The 20,760-nt window shown below is 39.7% G+C and overlaps 1 protein-coding gene across 2 annotated transcripts in view; it reads left to right on the top strand.

Moving 5' to 3' along the window:
* The window catches only part of LOC124275334 (phosphotriesterase-related protein-like), a 29,966-nt gene extending 15,260 nt beyond the window's left edge, over nucleotides 1-14,706 (top strand). For both annotated transcript variants that reach the window (XM_046710830.1, XM_046710832.1), the window contains exons 2-9: nucleotides 425-486; nucleotides 1,155-1,314; nucleotides 3,299-3,374; nucleotides 4,455-4,566; nucleotides 6,719-6,874; nucleotides 9,053-9,217; nucleotides 12,141-12,358; nucleotides 13,662-14,706. In XM_046710830.1, coding sequence (XP_046566786.1) covers nucleotides 453-486; nucleotides 1,155-1,314; nucleotides 3,299-3,374; nucleotides 4,455-4,566; nucleotides 6,719-6,874; nucleotides 9,053-9,217; nucleotides 12,141-12,358; nucleotides 13,662-13,799 — 1,059 coding nt within the window. In that variant the 5' untranslated portion in view covers nucleotides 425-452 and the 3' untranslated portion in view covers nucleotides 13,800-14,706. The remainder of the gene's footprint in view (nucleotides 1-424; nucleotides 487-1,154; nucleotides 1,315-3,298; nucleotides 3,375-4,454; nucleotides 4,567-6,718; nucleotides 6,875-9,052; nucleotides 9,218-12,140; nucleotides 12,359-13,661) is intronic.
* The last annotated feature ends 6,054 nt before the right edge of the window (nucleotides 14,707-20,760 follow it).

The raw sequence follows: 20,760 nt of genomic DNA, 5'->3' as shown, positions 1-20,760 counted from the left end.
CTTTCACGAAAAAACAGCGTAAAACGAGTTGAATTAGAATGGGGATAACTGTACTGTGTTTGTCGCAAATTTAACGTTATATCGGCTCCGCTTACGCATCGCCGATATAACTAAATTTGCGGCTATATAACCACCGGTATACGCCCCCAATTCGTCAAACACAGTACAGTTATCCCCTAAGTGTATTCAATTCACTCATCTGTGTAGCATTTTCCTACAACTGTTGATGTTTACAGTGATATATGTTAAAAGATTAAGCCAGTTCTGAACAATTATAGTTTTCCCTCAGTAGTAAAAAACTTATTAGATTTATGAAAAGTGTTTGATGTTTTTGTGAATATGTGTTTGATTATGTTGAAAGTGTTTTTATTGATTTATTTGGTGAATTGGTCACTTGTAGTACCTAGTGTCTGCCATGTTTCAGGTGATTCAGAAGATAGACCAGCTCAACAATGGCAGAAACAAGGAAGGGAATGATCCAGACAGGTAAGCTGTTGTATAATCTGCTACAGTGGTTGCAGTTGGTTACAGGAGACAAAAACAGGTCAGAAAACACTCAAAACTACTTTCATAATTTGGGGAAGATCAACCATGTGGTGAAGTGAAAAAATGAGAAACATGATGCGTATGAATGTATGAGTCTGTATGAGTCTGTATGAGAAGTCTGGATGTGCAGGGAATTAAAGCAATATTTCATCTATGTGATGGCATTTATATTACTTAGTGTGATCACCAGGAATATTGGAATATTGTCTAATAGTCAAGTAACATTATCTGACTATTTTCATAAATGGCTGCTGTGATGAAGCTGAATTTGTTTGTATCCTTCAGAAAAATATTTTAGTGTGACTGAATATAATATTCAAGATATTTTGTTTCATATTCTGATTGTATCTTTGGGAACTCATCTGCGTAATCAGCTGTATTCTGTATAGTGTTTTCCTACAACTGTTATTGTTTACACTGACCTAACAGTACTCCATGAGTGTTTTCCTACAACTGTTATTGTTTACACTGACCTAACAGTCCTCTGTGTAGTGTTTTCCTACAACTGTTATTGTTTACACTGACCTAACAGTACTCCATGAGTGTTTTCCTACAACTGTTATGGTTTATATTGACCTGGCGTTCTCCTACATTGTTGTTGTTTACAGTGACAGGGCTGCTTCAGCCTGACAAGCTTGGTGTGACTCTGACCCATGAACACCTGTGGATAGATTCAGGGGGCTTCTATGTGGAACCAGACGCTAAAAACAAAGCGAAAACGACCATGTCTTTCTCACTCCCCAACTACGGGTGGATAACACATAATCCGTAAATATTGTGCCAATGTTCTTCTTTTCATTTCACATTTAGGCCAGACCAATTTTATTTCTTGTTTTACGGATTTTTGTCCTCAGAAAACCTAAAGGCAGGAGGGAAAAAAATTAAAAATAAAAATCACCAGTCAAAGTACTATTCCTTTTAAATACTAAAAAGTATTCTATTTTGGCAATTTATGAAGTGTATATAGGGCAAAAAAAACAATCCCAAAACTTTTTGGGTAAGTTTACATTTTTGGCCAATATAAATATGAGGATTTTATTTTTTGAGTGAGGAAAAATAATTTTAATTTTTTTTCTTAATCTTGAAAAAATACGACTGGCGGATCCGTAAAACAAGGAATAAAATTGGTCTGGCCTTAGTTACATTTCACATTTTATTATAAGAGTGTATAAAAGTCCTTCTGTGTATAGTATTGTAGTATACATGTATGTTTTAAGTAATAATTTGTGAATATTTTGAGTTTGTTTGAGTTACTTATGTCGGGTGTGATGCGTAACAGAAAATACATTGACAGAAAATGTAAACTGAAAATATCAGGTACATGTATGTTTACTTGCCCAGATTGCACCAGTAGTTGTGCAACTATACTCAATAGTCTTACTTGGGGGGAAAAATTCTACAATAAACATTGCTTGAATAATAGGAGTATTTCTTTTCAGAAATTGGCAGTTTCAGTTTGATTAGTGTGGCCAAATAAAAAAAAGTTGTGGTTCCAATTACACCTCTTTAAAATTTAGGGTAGGTAGGTAGTATTTCTTTTTTGATTTTTTTTTTTGAAGTTAAGTACAAGTTAAAAACACATTTATCAATGTGTAATTGTTTATTCAGTCAAGCTTGCTGCCATCATGTTGACTTTCTCTATCAGAATGACTGATGTCCGTCGGTGCAGGGCAAAAACAATTGTATCTGAACGTTTGTTTTATTCATACTGTTTAAAAAATAGGGTCGGCACCAGAATTCAAGGGTCGGTCGGGTAATCGGAACCACAACACATTTTTATAGGCCTCAACATCTCCTTTGCTAGTTGAATTCTAGGGTTAGAATGCATTTTACCTGATGCCTCTTTTAAGAAACTTGCAAAGCTCCTCCTTTGTAATGGTTCCTAAGTTTTTGAGCTACATCGCTAAAATAAGGTCATTATTAATGACAAAAAATCTGTATGTGTTGTTACGTGTCCTGATTGAGGACATTGATGAGGCTACCAGATGCCAATATGGAAATTTAAGTTTTGATGCTTACTGTGTATGTCAAACCTTTCCTATTGTAGAATTGATTATGTATTTTGAGGTTTAGTTATACTAACATGGTTAAGACATACAAATGGAAGTTATCTTTGTATGTTATTGCCCTGTTTTCCAAATAGTCACACTATTGCATACAGTTATTGCGATAACATCAACAAACAGTTGTTAGGTAAGGTGCATTTGTACCCAATTTAGTAGTAAATGATGACTAATTATGCAGAATCATTGTCTCATTTTCAATTACTAAATACTTTCACTAATTAAGTAAGTTTTCATTTGGGTAATAATGACGTCAAATCCTCCATTTCAAGTTGTATTATACGTTGCATGGGAGAAGTGTTAACATAAGCAGTAATGCTTGTTCACCAATCCCAATTCATCTTCATGAATAAACATATGTTTAAATCATTGGGGTAATAATGACAATGTCTAGATTGAGAATTTTAGATTCTAGACTGTTCAGCATTGACCCTCTTAAAGGGAGACTCCACTCACACCATTTGGCAGCCCCTCATCCCAGTCAGCTTGATTTCATGTCATCAAAACTCTCTCTGTCAAATCCTTTGGTGCATATAAATCTACCATTTGCTGAATATGTCCTTCTACATTGAGATAATGCCAGAGTTTCCCACAAGTAATAACAACAAATAACAATGTCCCTTCCGTCTGGAAAAGGATTGCAGACTGTGGAGCCAAGTGTCCCTTTAAATGAACTTGTTCTATGTCAGATACAGTCACAAGCCCAACCTCAACTATGGCCCTGATGAGAAAGGTGATCTCGCTGAGGAGATGATGTTCTTCAAGGTAGGAGGTGCCTCACATTCCTTTGATGTTATTCTGGCTTTCATCTGCATCAACAACAGTATGTGTGACTATCGATAGTTTAGTAAATGACTTTTTTAATTGTTGGGGTGCAGACTTGCAGCTTCATTGAGTTAATGTTTTATCTGTTTACTTGATCTGGGTTTCAAGTTTCTTGTCAGTTATTAAAGAGGCTGAAACTACTTCAACATGTTTCATATAAACTATACATTCATTTGGGAAATGACTTCAAATCAGACAATTCAAGGAGGACAAAAACTATTGCAGATATGTTGCAATAGACTATCGCTATCACAATAGTTGTTTCAGCCTCTATAGTCACCCCTAGTCGTAGGTATCGGGTATTGTTCTTCACGTCATGTCGATGTGTGAAGCCCATTCTGGTGTCCCCCTGCGCGATTGATATTGCTGGAATAAAAGGCTTCATGTACAGTTCCATCCATCCACCATAGCTCATGAACTGTTTGATATTTCATCTTGTTTTTCAGGAAATATAGTTTATTTTTGTGTTTCCATTGCAATACGTTGGACTTTTTACATTCAAATGAGTGTAGGTTATGTTGGCAATGCTCAATGCTGGGCACCCCTAAGGGGGTCATCTAAGGCACCACAGTTTGCTATTACAGCACTTAACAATGCCAGAAACGTGTGATAGTGGATTTGACTCCTGTTCCCTCTGATTGTGCTGCTGGATCTGTTGCCCTGTACCCATGGGCTACCTGCTCCGCTTCAGCCTTTCCTCTCACGTTTAGCAGACGCTGACAGCGAAATTATGGGACAACTGGAATAATGTTCAAAGCAGCTTGAAAACCAGTTGATTTACTTAATTGTTAGAAACACTGGCCATTTAGACATGTAGCTGCCTGAGAGTCCTGTGTTGGGATTCAAACCATGGATTTTATGATTCATTGTCAGACACCTTGTCCTCATGACCAACATGGCTGTAAGCTGACTTAGAAGGAGTGTAGCTGTGTAATAACTCTAATCACTGCTGAAGACACAATGATGATGGGTTGCTCTGAACACTAACTCCAAGGTGTATTTTTTAACTTGCCATTCCAGAACAATGGTGGCAGCAGTATAGTGGAAAACACAACTATAGGCCTACATCCAAATATAGAATTCCTGAAGGAGTTGTCAGAGAGAACAGGGATCAACATTGTTGCTGGAGCAGGTATTGACATCAAATGGACTTTTTTAATGTATTTTCAAAGCATTTACTTTATGATACAGCATTGGTCTGATTGAAAGATGGTAAAAAATGTGTGACCTCAAGAGAGTGGAGTGTTCCAATGTGTAGGGTGTTGCAGTATGTAGGGTGTTGCAATATGTCAGGTGTTGCAGTATGTAGGGTGTTGCAATACGTCAGGTGTTGCAGTGTGTAGGGTGTTGCAATATGTCAGGTGTTGCGGTGTGTAGGGTGTTGCAGTACATCAGGTGTTGCAGTGTGTAGGGTGTTGCAATGTCAGGTGTTGCAGTGTGTAGTGTGTTACTGTGTGTGGCAGTGTGTAGGGAGATGCTGTGTGTGGCAGTGTGTAAGGTGATTATGTGTGTGTGACAGTGTGTATGGAGATGCTGTGTGTAGGATGATCCTGTGTGTGGCAGTGTGTAGGGTTATGCAGTGTGTAGGGTTATGTTGTGTGTAGGGTGTTGCAGTGTGTAGTGTGATGCTGTGTGTAGGGTGTTGCAGTTTGTAGGGAGATGATGTGTGTAGGGTGTTGCAGTGTGTAGTGTGATGCTGTGTGTAGGGTGTTGTAGGGTGATGCTGTGTGTAGGGTGTTGCAGTGTGTAGTGTGATGCTGTGTGTAGGGTGTTGCAGTGTGTAAGGAGATGATGTGTAGGGATATGCTGTGTGTAGGGTGTTGCAGTGTGTAGTGTGATGCTGTGTGTAGGGTGTTGCAGTGTGTAGTGTGATGCATTGTGTAGGGTGTTGCAGTGTGTAGTGTGATGCAGTACATAGTGTGATGCTGTGTGTAGGGTGTTGCAGTGTGTAGTGTGTTGCTGTGTGTAGGCTGTTGCAGTTGATGCAGTGTGTAGTGTGATGCTGTGTGTAGTGTGTTGCAGTGTGTAGTGTGATGCTCTGTGTAGGGTGTTGCAGTGTGTAGTGTGATGCTGTGTGTAGGCTGTTGTAGGGTGATGCTGTGTGTAGGGAGGTGCTGTGTGTAGTCTGTTGCTGTGTGTAGTGTGTTGCAGTGTGTAGTGTGTAGGCTGTTGCAGTGTGTAGTGTGATGCAGTGTGTAGGGTGATACTGTGTGTAGTGTGATGCAGTGTGTAGGGTGTTGCAGAGTGTAGTGTGATGCTGTGTGTAGGGTGTTGCAGTGTGTAGGGGATGCTGTGTGTAGGGTGTTGCAGTGTGTAGTGTGATGCTGTGTGTAGGGTGTTGTAGGGTGATGCTGTGTGTAGGGAGATGCTGTGTGTAGTCTGTTGCAGTGTGTAGGGAGATGCTGTGTGTAGGGTGTTGCAATATGTAAGGTGTTGCAGTGGGATGCTTTGTGTAGGGTGTTTGTTACGCAGTGTTCTATAAATTCAACTCTCAACACTGTGACTAATCTATTTCAACTTTAATTCTGTTTTGTTTTGCACAAATGTATACAGTTGGTACACTGTTCACTGACTATAACGAAAAACTATCGAGAGGCGTTACAGAATGCAGCCTATCAACTGGCGAGTTACAATGCAAAAATATAATGATAGGCCATCTAATATACGACCGCTCGCCAGTCAAGTTCTAACACTGTGTTTTAGGACAGGTCGTTGAAAGCACGACCGCTAAAGTCCGAAGTTCTAACAAATCTGTTCAAAACTGCTATCGGAGAAACCTCATGCAGGTTCAACTCCATGTGTTTCACGTAGTGAAATTTTCCGAGAAGTACATTGCTTTTGCGCGAATGTTCGTATTTCAGAAACATAAACGCACGCGAATATTCTATGTTTACAAACACAGTTCTCCAGAACAGTGTTGTAATATGTAAGGTGTTGCAGTGTGTAGGGTGTTGTAATATGGTCTTTGTTTTTGTTTTTTTAAAGTGTTTTATATTCACTTTATTTGGTTGAACAAGATACATGGGTAGAATATAGGGTTACAAACAAAGCAGACAGTATGATGTATATCGTATTGGGAATATTTTTTTTATTGATAAATCTCATAAAGGTCCTTTAATAATGTTTTGTAACTTGTGAAGCTAAGTTTTTGTCCTTTTATATCATGTGTTGGTTTTTGCTGTTTTCAACTGTAGGTTATCTGTAACAGACCGACAGTTTAATGACCTACATGCAATGAATTTTTAAGCTCATACAAAACTAATACATCCTGTTTCTTGATTTAGGTTACTATGTGGCCACATTTCAGACGGAATCAACCAAAGCCTTGACCTGCGAGGCGATGGCAGACTGCATACGTCATGACATCCTAGAGGGTGTGGGGAAGACAGGAATCAAATGTGGCGTCATCGGGGAAGTGGGTTGTGCTTGGCCATTGGAGGGTAAGTCGTTGAGTACCAGGGCCCTGTTTCACAAAGCTCTTGTAAGCCTAAGTCCTCGTAACTGTTCTCGTAGCATTCGTAACTCCTATACTGTAAGATTGACTTACGATAGTCGTAACGCTACGAGAGCTTTCTGAAACGGGCCCTTGAACCCCATTATTGAACAGACTGGTTCCCTGCATGCCATGCTTGTGTTAAGAGTTGCCTGAGATGTTGATTCGGTGGACACAATGAGTGACCCGTTTCACTATGTGACATCTTACCCGAAGGCTATGGATCAGAGCTCCTGAGAACAACAATTGCATTGCATGGACGGATTTGCTTATATAATAATCTGCTTCAATGTTTTTTGCATATTTGCAATCATTATTGAAACTGCCTACACTGTCTTTTTACTAATCTGTCATACAGACCCTGAAACGAATATATCAAAGAAAGCACATGCAAGTCTAGAATATGTGGCGAGTCTAGGTTTCCACAGTTCCGGGGTTTTATTCTGTAAAATATGTTTATTTCAGAGACTACAGGGATAAGTTGAGAACCGACCTGACAATTGACCCGTGTTAGCATGTATGAGTGCCACCCACTGGCGCTTGTCATTGTTAGCGAAGGGGCCCCAGGTTGTCCGCGATCAAGTGTAGTGCGACTTGCTACACCGACGTGAGAGTCTTATGAGCAAGGCATGTGCAGCTATGCGAGAAATCAATTTCATAATGCCATGCACGTGCACTAGCCTACATCTGCTCTACCTTTCACAAACCAATTGGGTTTGCTCATTGCCGTGCACCACCTACTTCCCGTAAACACATTCTCTGCGCCTTTCCAACTTATCCTTGTTTGCCAGTAGTTGTTAGTCTATATTTTTACGTGAATACCTCCATGAACACATAAGTGTACTGAAGTCAGTTCTTAAGAATACTTACGTCTTACAGACTGCTTATTCAATAAAAAACATAACTTCAAGGAAAAGATATACAATATATCATATCTTCCAGCGCAGTTAAGTCATACATGCCTTGCATACTCGCAGGGTGGTGGTTAAAGCGTCTGCTCGTCACGCTGAAGACCCTGGTTCGATGCCCCACATGGGTACAATGTTTGAAGCCTATTTCTGGTGTTCCCCACCATGATATATTAGCTGGAATATTGCTAAAAGTAGCGTAAAACCAAACTCGCTCACTCACTTGCATACTTGCAGTGGTCAAATTGTTTTGGCATATGGAAGCATTAACAAAGATGATATTGCTTGGTTACCAATCAAATAACCCGCTCACAATGTATTTATTCTGTGATGTGGATGGAATATTAATAACTTTTGTGTTGAACAACTCACTTCACGTCTCTGTCTTGACTGGACACCTACAAATGAAAAACTGTCAAGCAAATGTGAGTGAATGAATGAGAGTACATTTTGTAGCAAAAAGTATAATGTCTATTTAATAGCAATCAAACCAGTGGTCAATGGCAAGAGTACTTATCCATGCTGTAGTGGTTCACTAACATCATCCATCAAGTCATCATCCCATTGTAATCTTCTCTTACCACGTGCAACAGCTAGTAACAAGCTTATCACACAGAATATAACAAAATGTAACAAATCTGAACCATTGACTCCTCTGGAAGATCGGCTTATGTTGATATTATGTTTTTATAGGTCATGGGACACAGGTTATCTGCAATTTGATTGGCTGAAGTGTAAGTTACAAACAATGTGGTGAGGTGAGGTGAAATTGGGTTTAACGTCGCGCTGGAGAATATTTCGCTCATATGACGACGTGCATGCGTGTGTATGTGTAGGTGCAGCTGCTTGTACTAGCCCAGACTGAAGCTGGTTTTATAGTGCTAGCCCACTGAGATACCATGCCGCAGTGAAGCATGAATACCCCACTCAGACACATTATACTGACTCCGAGCCGACCAGTCCTTGTTGTACCCATTAATGCCGAGTGCCAGGCAGGGACCAACAAGTACCATATTTTAACGTCTTTTTGGTATGACGCGGTCGGGGATCGAACCCGCAACCTTCCGCACTCCGGGCGGACGCTCTAACCACTACACCACGGAGGAGGTCCTACAAACAATGAAGGTAGCAGTGACTCATAGACATAAAAACAATGTGTCAGTTTCTTGTATGATATTTTGTGTTGTATGTGATATACAACCCCACGTGTGTTACAGAGTTTGAGAGACGGTCAATACAAGCCAGTGCTGTTGTCCAATCAGAACTCGACACTCCAGTCATCGTCCATCCTGGCCGTAATCCAGATGCACCTTTTGAGATTCTGAGAATATTCCAGGAAGCTGGTGGAAAACTCCACAATGTAGTGATGTCACATCTAGACAGTGAGTATATATTTATATCCTGTGTAGAGGAGGTGAATATATAAAAATCCAGTCAAGACAATATTATAATTTGTTCCAATCCAGACTAGACAGTGAATAGATAATTATATCCTTTGTAGAGGAGGTGAATACACATTTTATATCCAGTCAAGACAGTATATATGTTTATATCCAGTCAAGACAGTATATGTGTTTATAACCTGTGTTATATCCAGTCAAGACAATATGTATGTTTATATCCAGTCAAGACGGTATATATGTTTATATCCAGTCAAGACAGTATATATATAGGTTATCACGAGTGTGTTTTGGGATGGTTAATATCCTGCATTAGGAATAATCATTGTATTTAGCACACTATTACATAGTGTTTATTCCTAATGCAGGATATTAACCATCCCAAAACACACGAGTGTCATAACCTATTTATCATACAATGTCATTTTTGCTTTATAATTTAAAAAAATGCGATTTCAAATGCCACAAATCATGAAACTAAACTTCGTGGAATGTCTATGACGTCACAAATATGTGCGGAGTAATACGTTACGTCACAAGCCCGGTGACATAATTTTCTCCTGATCACTCAGCGGTCATCTAGTTCCCAGTAAGCTTTTATGCTAAAGCACGTATTGTTGTCAACAAATCTTAGCTTACGTTTGAAAAATAACAACAAACTCACGTGGAACTTCAGAAACCTTCAATTAACCTTTTGAACAACCAAATACGCTTTAATGTTAGCGTGACACTGTACACCGTTCTCTCGCTAACACTGACAGTCGGTCGGGGAACTGATGTTGGTATCTTCGTAAGCCTATGAATTTCTATCTTCGCTCTGTAATCTACTCCATCTATCAAAACCAGGCATGAATTTTCTGGGATCAAAGCACTGGCAGTACCGTAACCACGGCCGTTAATCCGGGACACGACCGCCGACCCTTGACGCCATGTTTGTTTACACTGTGAAAGTAGTCCCTGAAATTTGCATATGACCTCTCTAACTTGCATCAATATCCGTATATGACCCCAACGGCTACCGAAAACATCCGTTGGCTTTATCCTTCCGAGAACACTATCCATTGTATGATAAATGTTTATATCCAGTCAAGACAGTATGTACGTTTATATCCAGTCAAGGCAGTGTATATGTTTATATTCTTTTAAGACAGTATATATATTTATATCCAGTCAAGACAATATATATGTTTATATCCAGTCAAGACAGTATATATGTTTATATCCAGTCAAGGCAGTATATATGTTTATATCCAGTCAAGACAGTATATATGTTTATATCCAGTCAAGACAGTATATATGTTTATATCCAGTCAAGACAGTATATATATTTATATCCAGTCAAGACAATATATATGTTTATATCCAGTCAAGACAGTATATATGTTTATATCCAGTCAAGACAGTATATATGTTTATTACCAGTCAAGACAGTATATATGTTTATATCCAGTCAAGGCAGTATGTATGTTTATATCCAGTCAAGACAGTATATATGTTTATATCCAGTCAAGACAGTATATATGTTTATTACCAGTCAAGACAGTATATATGTTTATATCCAGTCAAGACAGTATATATGTTTATATCCAGTCAAGACAGTATATATGTTTATATCCAGTCAAGACAGTATGTATGTTTATATCCAGTCAAGACAGTATATATGTTTATATCCAGTCAAGGCAGTATATATGTTTATATCCAGTCAAGACAGTATATATGTTTATATCCAGTCAAGACAGTATATATGTTTATATCCAGTCAAGACAGTATATATATTTATATCCAGTCAAGACAATATATATGTTTATATCCAGTCAAGACAGTATATATGTTTATATCCAGTCAAGACAGTATATATGTTTATTACCAGTCAAGACAGTATATATGTTTATATCCAGTCAAGGCAGTATGTATGTTTATATCCAGTCAAGACAGTATATATGTTTATATCCAGTCAAGACAGTATATATGTTTATTACCAGTCAAGACAGTATATATGTTTATATCCAGTCAAGACAGTATATATGTTTATATCCAGTCAAGACAGTATATATGTTTATATCCAGTCAAGACAGTATGTATGTTTATATCCAGTCAAGACAGTATATATGTTTATATCCAGTCAAGACAGTATATATGTTTATATCCAGTCAAGACAGTATATATGTTTATATCCAGTCAAGACAGTATATATGTTTATATCCAGTCAAGACAGTATGTATGTTTATATCCAGTCAAGACAGTATGTATGTTTATATCCAGTCAAGACAGTATGTATGTTTATATCCAGTCAAGACAGTATATATGTGTATATCCAGTCAAGACAGTATATATGTTTATATCCAGTCAAGACAGTATATATGTTTATATCCAGTCAAGACAGTGTATATGTTTATATCCAGTCAAGACAGTATGTATGTTTATATCCAGTCAAGACAGTATGTATGTTTATATCCAGTCAAGACAGTATATATGTTTATATCCAGTCAAGGCAGTGTATTCTTCTTACTACCAATCACCATGCACCAACCATTCTTGTACTGCAGTAACATGTATGGACATTCTTGAGTTTGCTGGTTTACCCTTACTTTCCATATAACACCTGCCACTCTTGAATAGGCAGGACATTTTTAGTAAAAGAATGCATACTGGAATTGAAGGAAAAGCAAGTTCTATGGATAGTCAACTTGTTTATTGCAATGAATGCGGCATTTCAGTGTAGATACTAACACCGTTATCAAGTATCTACACCGAAATGTTGCTAACATTGCAATAAAGAAGTTGACTATCCATAGAACTTGGTTCTCCATCTTTACGACTTCTAAAATGACTCTCAAAGAAACCTACTGGGATTGGCTGTAAAACACATACTTTCCCGAAAACATCAACTTTTCTTTGATTGCAGGAACATTTCTGGACAAGGAACGCCTTCTTGAGTTTGCTGCTGAAGGTGTGTACTGCGAGTATGACCTGTTCGGTATTGAGACGTCCCACTACCAGCCCTATCCCCCCCTCGATATGCCCAGTGATGCTCAGAGAATCCAGATGATCAAGACTTTAGTGGAGAATGGCTATGAGGACAGAATCTGTATTGCCCAGGACATACACACCAAACACAGGCTGGTAGGTATTCCTCAAGGTGTAGTAGGGTTGCTCAGTGGTACAAATAGTGGCACCCTGAGTTTTATTTCCAAAACAACTATTACATGTACAATGGTTATGTTTTAATGTTGTCTTGCTGAAATCAGTATAAAAGGTTATGTAGGCACTACTCAAGAATTAGACAGACAGTGGACTCGTTTAGTCACAGATGGGCTGCCATAGTGACAAAGGTTATGTTCGTTGAAATAATCTTTAAGTACCACATCAGGAGACCGCCTCCGTGGTGTAGTGGTTAGAGCATCCGCCCGAAGAGCGGAAGGTCGCGGGTTCGATCCCCGACCGCGTCATACCAAAAGACGTTAAAATATGGTACTTGTTGGTCCCTGCCTGGCGTTCGGCATTAATGGGTACAACAAGGACTGGTCGGCTCGGAGTCAGTATAATGTGTCTGAGTGGGGTATTCATGCTTCACTGTGGCATGGTATCTCAGTGGGCTAGCACTATAAAACCAGCTTAAGTCTGGGCTAGTACAAGCAGCCGCAACATACTCATACACATGCATGCACGTCGTCATATGAGCGAAATATTCTCAAGCACGACGTTAAACCCAATTTCACCTCACCTCACCACATCAGGAAAGCAGGTTACACATCAAAATATTGATAGGTTTATATGTGAGTCTTTAGCTTCAAACCCTTACATAAAGGCTGTGGTTAGTTAGTGTTATATACTTCTGCACTCAGCAATAGTTCACATATAACAGGGTCAAATATGGACTAGAGGTTGATAGCGAGAGCAACCTGACATGAAGATATTTCTTTTAGAGTCTTTAGTCATTAAATCTGGCTTCACCCTCACATTAGCTTTCACACCTTTTCATGGGCTTTTGTAACCATATCTCAAGTCTCAAAGAAACAGCTTATCGTTGATGGTGCCATACTGAAAAAAACACAGTACTAACGCTGTGGTGTGAAATATTTTACTGTTTACAAGTGAGTTGGAACATGTAAAGCAATTATTCTGTTATTTAGATCTATCCTTGGGTCATATTAGACATGAACTAGTTACAGTAATCATATGGTCAATTAAAAATGTCATAATGATCAGTGTCTCCGCTGACTTCATTATTTATTGGACACTGTGTCAGGCAACTGAATTCTGAGTCTATAATTTAATGCTGCTGGTTTCTTTCCAATCCATATTTTTAGGGACTAATTTTTTATTTCTTTATGGACCTTGAACAGATAAAGATTCAGTACCGTTGCTTTTCCTAATTATTACCAGTCTGTGTTTTATATGCTAATACTTTCAGTTTCTTTTTCAGACCAAATATGGCGGCCATGGATTTTCACATGCACTGGTCAATATCGTTCCCAAAATGCTCAGCAGGGGAATATCTCAAGAAGCTGTGAATAAAATCTTGATAGATAACCCCAAAAGATGGCTTACTTACCTGCGATAGTTAATCAGAAAAACAGGGTATTCCTAAATATATTCTGATTTTTGTATATTTCACCGTGCCTTATCCAAGGTCCTCAGTGAGTTACAGATGGACCATCTTGGGAGTGTTGGAAAACAATTCAGTGTCAATACATTTGAATAATAATAATATTTAAAGCTGGACTTTTGACAGTCATTAGTGTTTGCACCTGTAACACATTTAAGTACTACTAATAATAGTCAAAGTTTAACCTGTGACAACTATTAGTGTTAGGGACTGATAATTTGGTATTTTGGCGGAGGGGTGTTGTGGGATTTTATTGAAAAAAATTAAAATGTCAGAAGAAGATCATTATACTTCTGACTGTTGAAAAAAGGGAAATGGTCTGCCTCAAGGGTTATTTGGTTGCAAAATCATTCTTTTTTAAATTAATGAAAGCTCATAGTTCTATTTTTAAAAATACCTGTTCTAGCAGCTGTAGCGGAAAATATATCTAGTCTCTAAACAAACACCCAAGCATCACCCCTGAATTTCTGATGGTCAGCATGTACACGATATTAATACTTATAAATAATAAAAGTTGACATTGGACATGTGATAGTCATTACTCAAGATTCAAGTACAATGTGACATGAGCCTTTGATGGGCATTTTGAAGTTTGAAGAAACTGAAGACATTAACAATTTAGGGTTAACAACTATTGTGCTAGTAATCACAGTGAGCAAGTTGTTGTCCATGAAGTTTCATGTGTTCATTTAATGACAGAACATACTGCTTTCTTAACAACTTATTGCATGTAGCAACATCTGTGTGTGGACAGTTACAGTGTTATCCAGCTGGAGTGAGTGAGTGAGTTTAGTTTTACACCGCACTCAGCAATATTCCAGCTATATGACGGCGGTCTGTAAATAATTGAGTCTGGACCAGACAATCCAGTGATCAACAACACGAGCATCGATCTACACAATTGGGAACCGATGACGTGTCAACCAAGTCAGCAAGCCTGACCACCCAATCCCGTTAGTCGCCTCTTACGACAAGCATGGGTTACTGAAGATCAATTCTAGCCCGGATCTATGGGTCCCAGCTGGGGTGAGAGGTATATATGCATGGTATACTGTGGTAAGCAGCAGGATAACATTAACAAGACCTGATGGATAACAAGTAGCATTATGATAACTGGCTGAAGCCAGATGTACAGTAAGAATAACAAATAGCATTGCAACAAAATTTGTTATCCATAAAGTTGTATAATTTCCTTATTTACTGACCAACTTCTAGAATGCCAATCAAACTGTTCATGTCATGCCGTACAGCAAGTCATAGGTATTATAATACACAATGATACAATATACTACTCAAAAGAAGTTTAGAACCATCTGACTTTTTCATATGACAAAATAAAGATCTCTCAGTGTCAATTTTAGCAACACGAAGAAGTTCATGTTGTTCCATATGTTTTCATTCAATGGAGAGGACCCATTAGTTATGTTTAGTGTCATCCAGGCGCAACCAGCTTGATATCCACCACAGATGGTGGGCAGATGGGGCAGATAACTCCAAGGCCCTTTTGTCTATTACCCCAGTTCCACATTCATCAGTTAAGTGCATACCTCAGATTTGAGGCATTCCTATACATACCCCAGTTTGAAAGTGGAAGACAGTTATTGGCAGACAAGTGTACTGTCAAAGATGGTCTGAAAGTATAGTGTGTTTCCAGTGGTATTCACTGGTATTACATTATTTATTTTCTTCCTTATTAAAGGCACTATTTCACACCACACTTCTAAAAAAATAAATAATGCATTTCTCTCTATAATACTAACTATCAACCCTCAGGGAAGCTACCATTTAATTTATTACAACAAAAATTACATATTTGGATTACAGTATTAAATTAAAAACTTCGGAATGAATTAATGCAATGTTGCATTAAATCGACTCTCGAGCCCTCTACCAACCGAACATTATTTCAAGCGACCCCATAGAGTTATGTCCCTTGGAGTGCTCTTTACGAATATCCTATAACGCAACTTGTGATTGAAACCAGTTTGGCAAACAGCAACAACATCGCTTATGACAGTATTCGATGTACGGAGGAATTGTTTACATTCCATATGGGGTAAGTGTTCTCTGTTTGGAAGCTGCTCGCCTCAAAGTTTCAATTAACAATTTCAGGCAAGTCGTAAAGGATAATAAGTCTTTTATTGCATCAATAGGAAGCTAAAGTGAGTGCATATGCATATATATATATATTATAGGCCAAAATATTGTCGAAAATGTGTGAAATTGTGCCTTTAATGAAGTGTACCAAGCAGCATTTGTACCATGCTCTTGATAATACTCTATGATGTGCAAAAAGACTTAAGTACTCAGATTGCTCAAGAAACCAAGTCTAACCTGTAGCTATCATACATAGACCTACAGTAAAATACCTTTATAAATGAACTCCAGGGGACCACTGAAATTAGTTTGTTATATCCGTAGTTCCCTATTCACTTTTTTATATGATAATATAAGGTTTATTCGGGACTTTTACAACAGTTCGCTATAGCCGTCAGTTCAGTTATATCCGTGTTCGTTATAAAAGTATTCTACTGTATATGTTGTTATAGATTATAAAATTGTAAAATATATCTGTTTCAGCTGGTTTCCTGCATACCAGCAGTGTTCTCAATCATTGATAGCTAATGTAGCTACATAGAGAACATTGAGAATTTTGTTAAATGAAGTTATTGCAGAGATTTCAGTCAATATTGTTAGAATACTGAATCAGTTAATTACATAACTTGATGATGTGATATTGTGAGATGTTATTGTCTGATCCACATGAAGTCTGTGCAGAATCTGTTTTTAGTGCTAGCTTACAGGGTTCGAATTCATTTTTCTTTCAATGCCCGCACCAGGTGCAACCGAGTGAATTTATAAAAATATTGCTTGTTTTAAACAATCCTATCGCTGTCACTGACTGAAGACGATTCTTTATCAGTATTGCATGCTGCTGGAGGACCCGGAGGACACATCGGGTTTTATCTCTTCATAGGAGGGGCGGTGGGTAGCCCAGTGGTTAAAGTGTCTGCTTTCGCCACGTGGAGGACCTGGAGGACACATCGACCGGGTTTGACCATAGGGAGGACACGTGGAGGACCCGGAGGACACACACCGGGTTTGATCTCTTCATAGGAGGGGCGGTGGGTAGCCCAGTGGTTAAAGTGTCCGCTCGCCACATGGAGGACCCTGGCTCGATTCCCAAAACAATACAATGGGTACAATGTGTGAAGCCCATTTCTGGTGTCCCCTGCCGTGATATTGCTGGAATATTGCCAACAGCGATGCAAAACCACACTTACTCACTCCTTCTCAGGAAAAGCGTTCTCGTTCTTGTTGTGAACTGCTGTGAATGACTACTAGTCAGTGTCTGTAGTAATGTGATTTAAGACATAGTAAATACTTCACAAATTTGCATACCCAATTTTCCTCCATCAACCATGTATACACAGGGTTGATATGTGTTGTGGCAGAGCGGAGCGTACAGTTGTAGTAGGCTATGGACATGAGGCTGTGACTATTTAAGTCAAATGAAATACCAAATATTAACCATAATTATAACGTAAACATTCCCTCTGGATTATGGTAGCCTTATTCCTGTGGATACACAGAATACATACAGAAAATCAAAAGAAATTTTAACACTAAGTCATAGCTATTCCTAGTGGTATACCTAATCTACCCCTGAGTTATCTCCCTTGATCCTGACGTCACTGTATTGTTCTCCTAGAACCCTTCATAATTTTTCTGTATGGTCCACATGCATGACGTGCAGAGAATCGAGTGAAATTTCATTTCAAATCAAGACTTCAATTCTTCATATATAGGTCAGTTACAAATAGCATTCCATTTAATATTCAATCGCATTGCTGTTTTGCATTTATATTAGATATATTTCCAACGTATTTAGGATCTGAAGTTTTCCCGCCCTTTTTGATTGACAAGTATGGCGCAGAGCAAATGTTTGCAATGTCAGAAATTCATGGCGGATGTTGATCCCCACTCTCTGTGTGCTTCCTGTTATAAAGGCTTACCTTGCTCAATCTCGGATCGATGCTTATTGTGTCAGGAAATGTCTGAAGAAGATTGGTTGTTGATGGACAAATCTCGTTCCTTAGTTAGGAAGCGTAAACATTCATCGTCATCAGAATGTTCTAAGTCGAAGAAAGTTCAGGGATCTCCGCCTTTATCTATTAAATCTGAACCGAAGTCTCGTTCTAGATCTAAATCAAAATCCTCTCCCCAGTTGGATATATCTGCGTTCTCAGAACTTTTGGCAGGATTTAAATCCGATGTCCAGGCGGCCATGGATAAATCTGTACGGTATATGGAGATGAGGAATGAAGAAAAATTTAATCACCTGTCAAAACATTTGGAGGATCCTGTTTTATCCGGCAAGACGGCAGATAGCCGCAGTGGCTTGGTGGTCGATGGCAAGAGCCGGGGGCCAAAGTCACTTCCTCCTGAAACCAGGGATGCAATGACCGGGAAAGCCGGTTATCATGCCCTGGCGTATGTAGGAGGCCGGTCCCCTCAGGGGGAGAAGCCTAGGGCTTCAAGCGACAGGGATGGAGTCGGCCCAGCCAGCTCCGGATCCGGGGTGACCGTGGCTCAGGCTACACACTCTGCGTCCTTTGTCCCCGGGAGCCAGTTCTCCGTGGCTACTCCCTGTCGCATACAGCCTGCTACCTTCTCCCACAGCGAGACCGGGCTGCAAGCGTTTCACGGGTCTGACTCGGTCAAGATGGCATGTGATTCCTGCCCCGGCTTTAGCCAGGCCACTGGGTCGGCTGCTATGGATAACGGTGTATCAACCCAGCAGTCTGATTTGCACGGGCCTAGCGGTTCAGAGGACACGGCTACGGACCCGCAAGGTTATTTTGACACAGACAATCCGCCCTTAATCCCGTTAGTGTCTGATGTGACGGACCAGGAGGATTCATCGGTTTATCCTTTTTCACAACCAGAGTTTTCCATGAAAGAAGGCTTGTTGACGGTACAACCTATGGACATGTCAGCACAGGATTTTAAGCCGGGCTGGTCATTTAAAGAAAAGCTGGAACTTTTGCACGGACTTTATCCTAATACTCTACCACCGCCGTCGGACGAGCAGGAGATAGATATTCCCGTGGAACTCGGATTATCAGGTTGCCTTCCCCCGGAACGGATGCCCAGGCTGTCATTACCACATTCATCATCACTTAAGAAAGTGTTGGAGAATTACAACTTAGGCCTCTCCAAGGCTACGAACTTGAGTTCTTTGCCTAGGGTTTCTCATAAACCCATTTATTCCATTCATGATCGTGTTATCCCAGCCAATCAACCAAGTTTAGACAAGGACTTTAAACAGTTACAGGATGCTAGAGGCTCTCGTGACTATGCACCGGTCTGTACTTTCAAGGATTGTAAGGAATTGGATACAGCAGCCCGTTCGGCGATTGACACCATATCTTATTCAAACTGGTTTTCAGCGGGAGTTCACACCTTGCTCCCACCGGTGTTTCAAGATTATACGGGAGTTAAGAGAGACACTTTGATTTCCATGACTGCTCAAGAGGTGGTGTTAGCGCTTTCGTTTCTGGATGTAGTGTATCAGTCCTTAGCCGATGCGATGGTGACTCAAGTGAATATATTGGGCCGACTTACAGCTATTGAGCGGATACAGCGGCTAGATTCAGTGAGGAATTTACCGATTGTTTCAAGGGATTTTCTATTGCACCAGCCCTTGGAATCGGATAACACCTTTAATGGACAATGTCAACAGGCTATTGAGGCTAGAGATGCCTTGACGTCGAGGAACTTGAATCAACGTTTGGCGTCGGCTCTTTTATTCCAAAATAGAGGAAGGGCTGACACTAGATCTAGAAGGGGTTCCAGTGTTACGTCTCGTTCTGCTCCATCTTCAACAAGTCGTAGTCAGAATTTTCAGAGATCTGCCTTTGATCGTGCTTCGGATTCAAGAGCGTGTTCTACAAATGTGGCTTTTACTAGAGGTAGAGGTAGGGGAGGTAGATCTTTTCGTGGATCAAGATCAACTTCCAAGAATATTGACTCAAGTCTCACTGTTCAGCGTTCTCTTCCTTACGAATCGGAAACGTTCCTCGAAATGATATTGGATTTGGACTTTTTATGTCCGGTGACACATCTCCAGTAGGGGGCAGATTGGCCCAATACTTAGACAATTGGAAACTAATAACATCAGACGAGTGGGTCCTGTCTGTCGTGAGCAGGGGGTTTATTCTTCTTTGGCTCAAGCAGCCTCCAGTGACTTGTTTTCCAGAGGGTCGTCGGTTTTGTCTTCAAGGCCAGCGTTTAGCGGGAGCAAACTTAGCGATAAATCAGCTACTGGAGTAACAGGCAATCATAGAACTTCCTCCAGGGGATCAGACATGCGGGTTTTATGCACCGGTATTCCTAGTCCCCAAGAAAGATTCGGACGAAATGCGCATGATAATAGACTTGAAAGTGTTTAACAAGCTATTTTTGAGGAAACAACCACAGTTCAGGATGCAATCAATTGCAAACCTACGCACCTTGATTCCAAGTTTATAAGCATAGATCTAAAGGATGCGTATCTTCATATCCCTATTCATCCAAGATCTCGCAAATACCTAAATTTGCTGTGAACAGCCGCAGGTTTCAGTTCAGGGAGCTGCCGTTCGGAATATCTCTAGCGCCGTGGTTGTTCACAAAAATAATCTCCCCGATTCTGGCTTTTCTTCATCAACGAAGGATTGCAATACACGGTTATCTGGACAATTTCTTGGCAAGGAATGTGGTGACAGCGGATCTCATGAAGCAAACCAACTTTATAATCCACGTGTTTACTCATCTGGGTCTAATAGTTCATCCTACCAAGTATGAACTGGTCCCTTCCACGAGAATCAAGTTTCTGGGAGCAATCTTGGACTCAAAAGCAGGCCGTATTTATACT

The sequence above is a fragment of the Haliotis rubra genome, unplaced genomic scaffold (genome assembly GCF_003918875.1).
Source record: "Haliotis rubra isolate DU_JTF1 unplaced genomic scaffold, ASM391887v1 Scf2, whole genome shotgun sequence".
In the NCBI taxonomy this organism is placed as follows: Eukaryota; Metazoa; Mollusca; class Gastropoda; order Lepetellida; family Haliotidae; genus Haliotis; species Haliotis rubra.
Note: the sequence above shows the minus strand (reverse complement) of the source record. Positions and strands in the feature narration are given on the sequence as shown.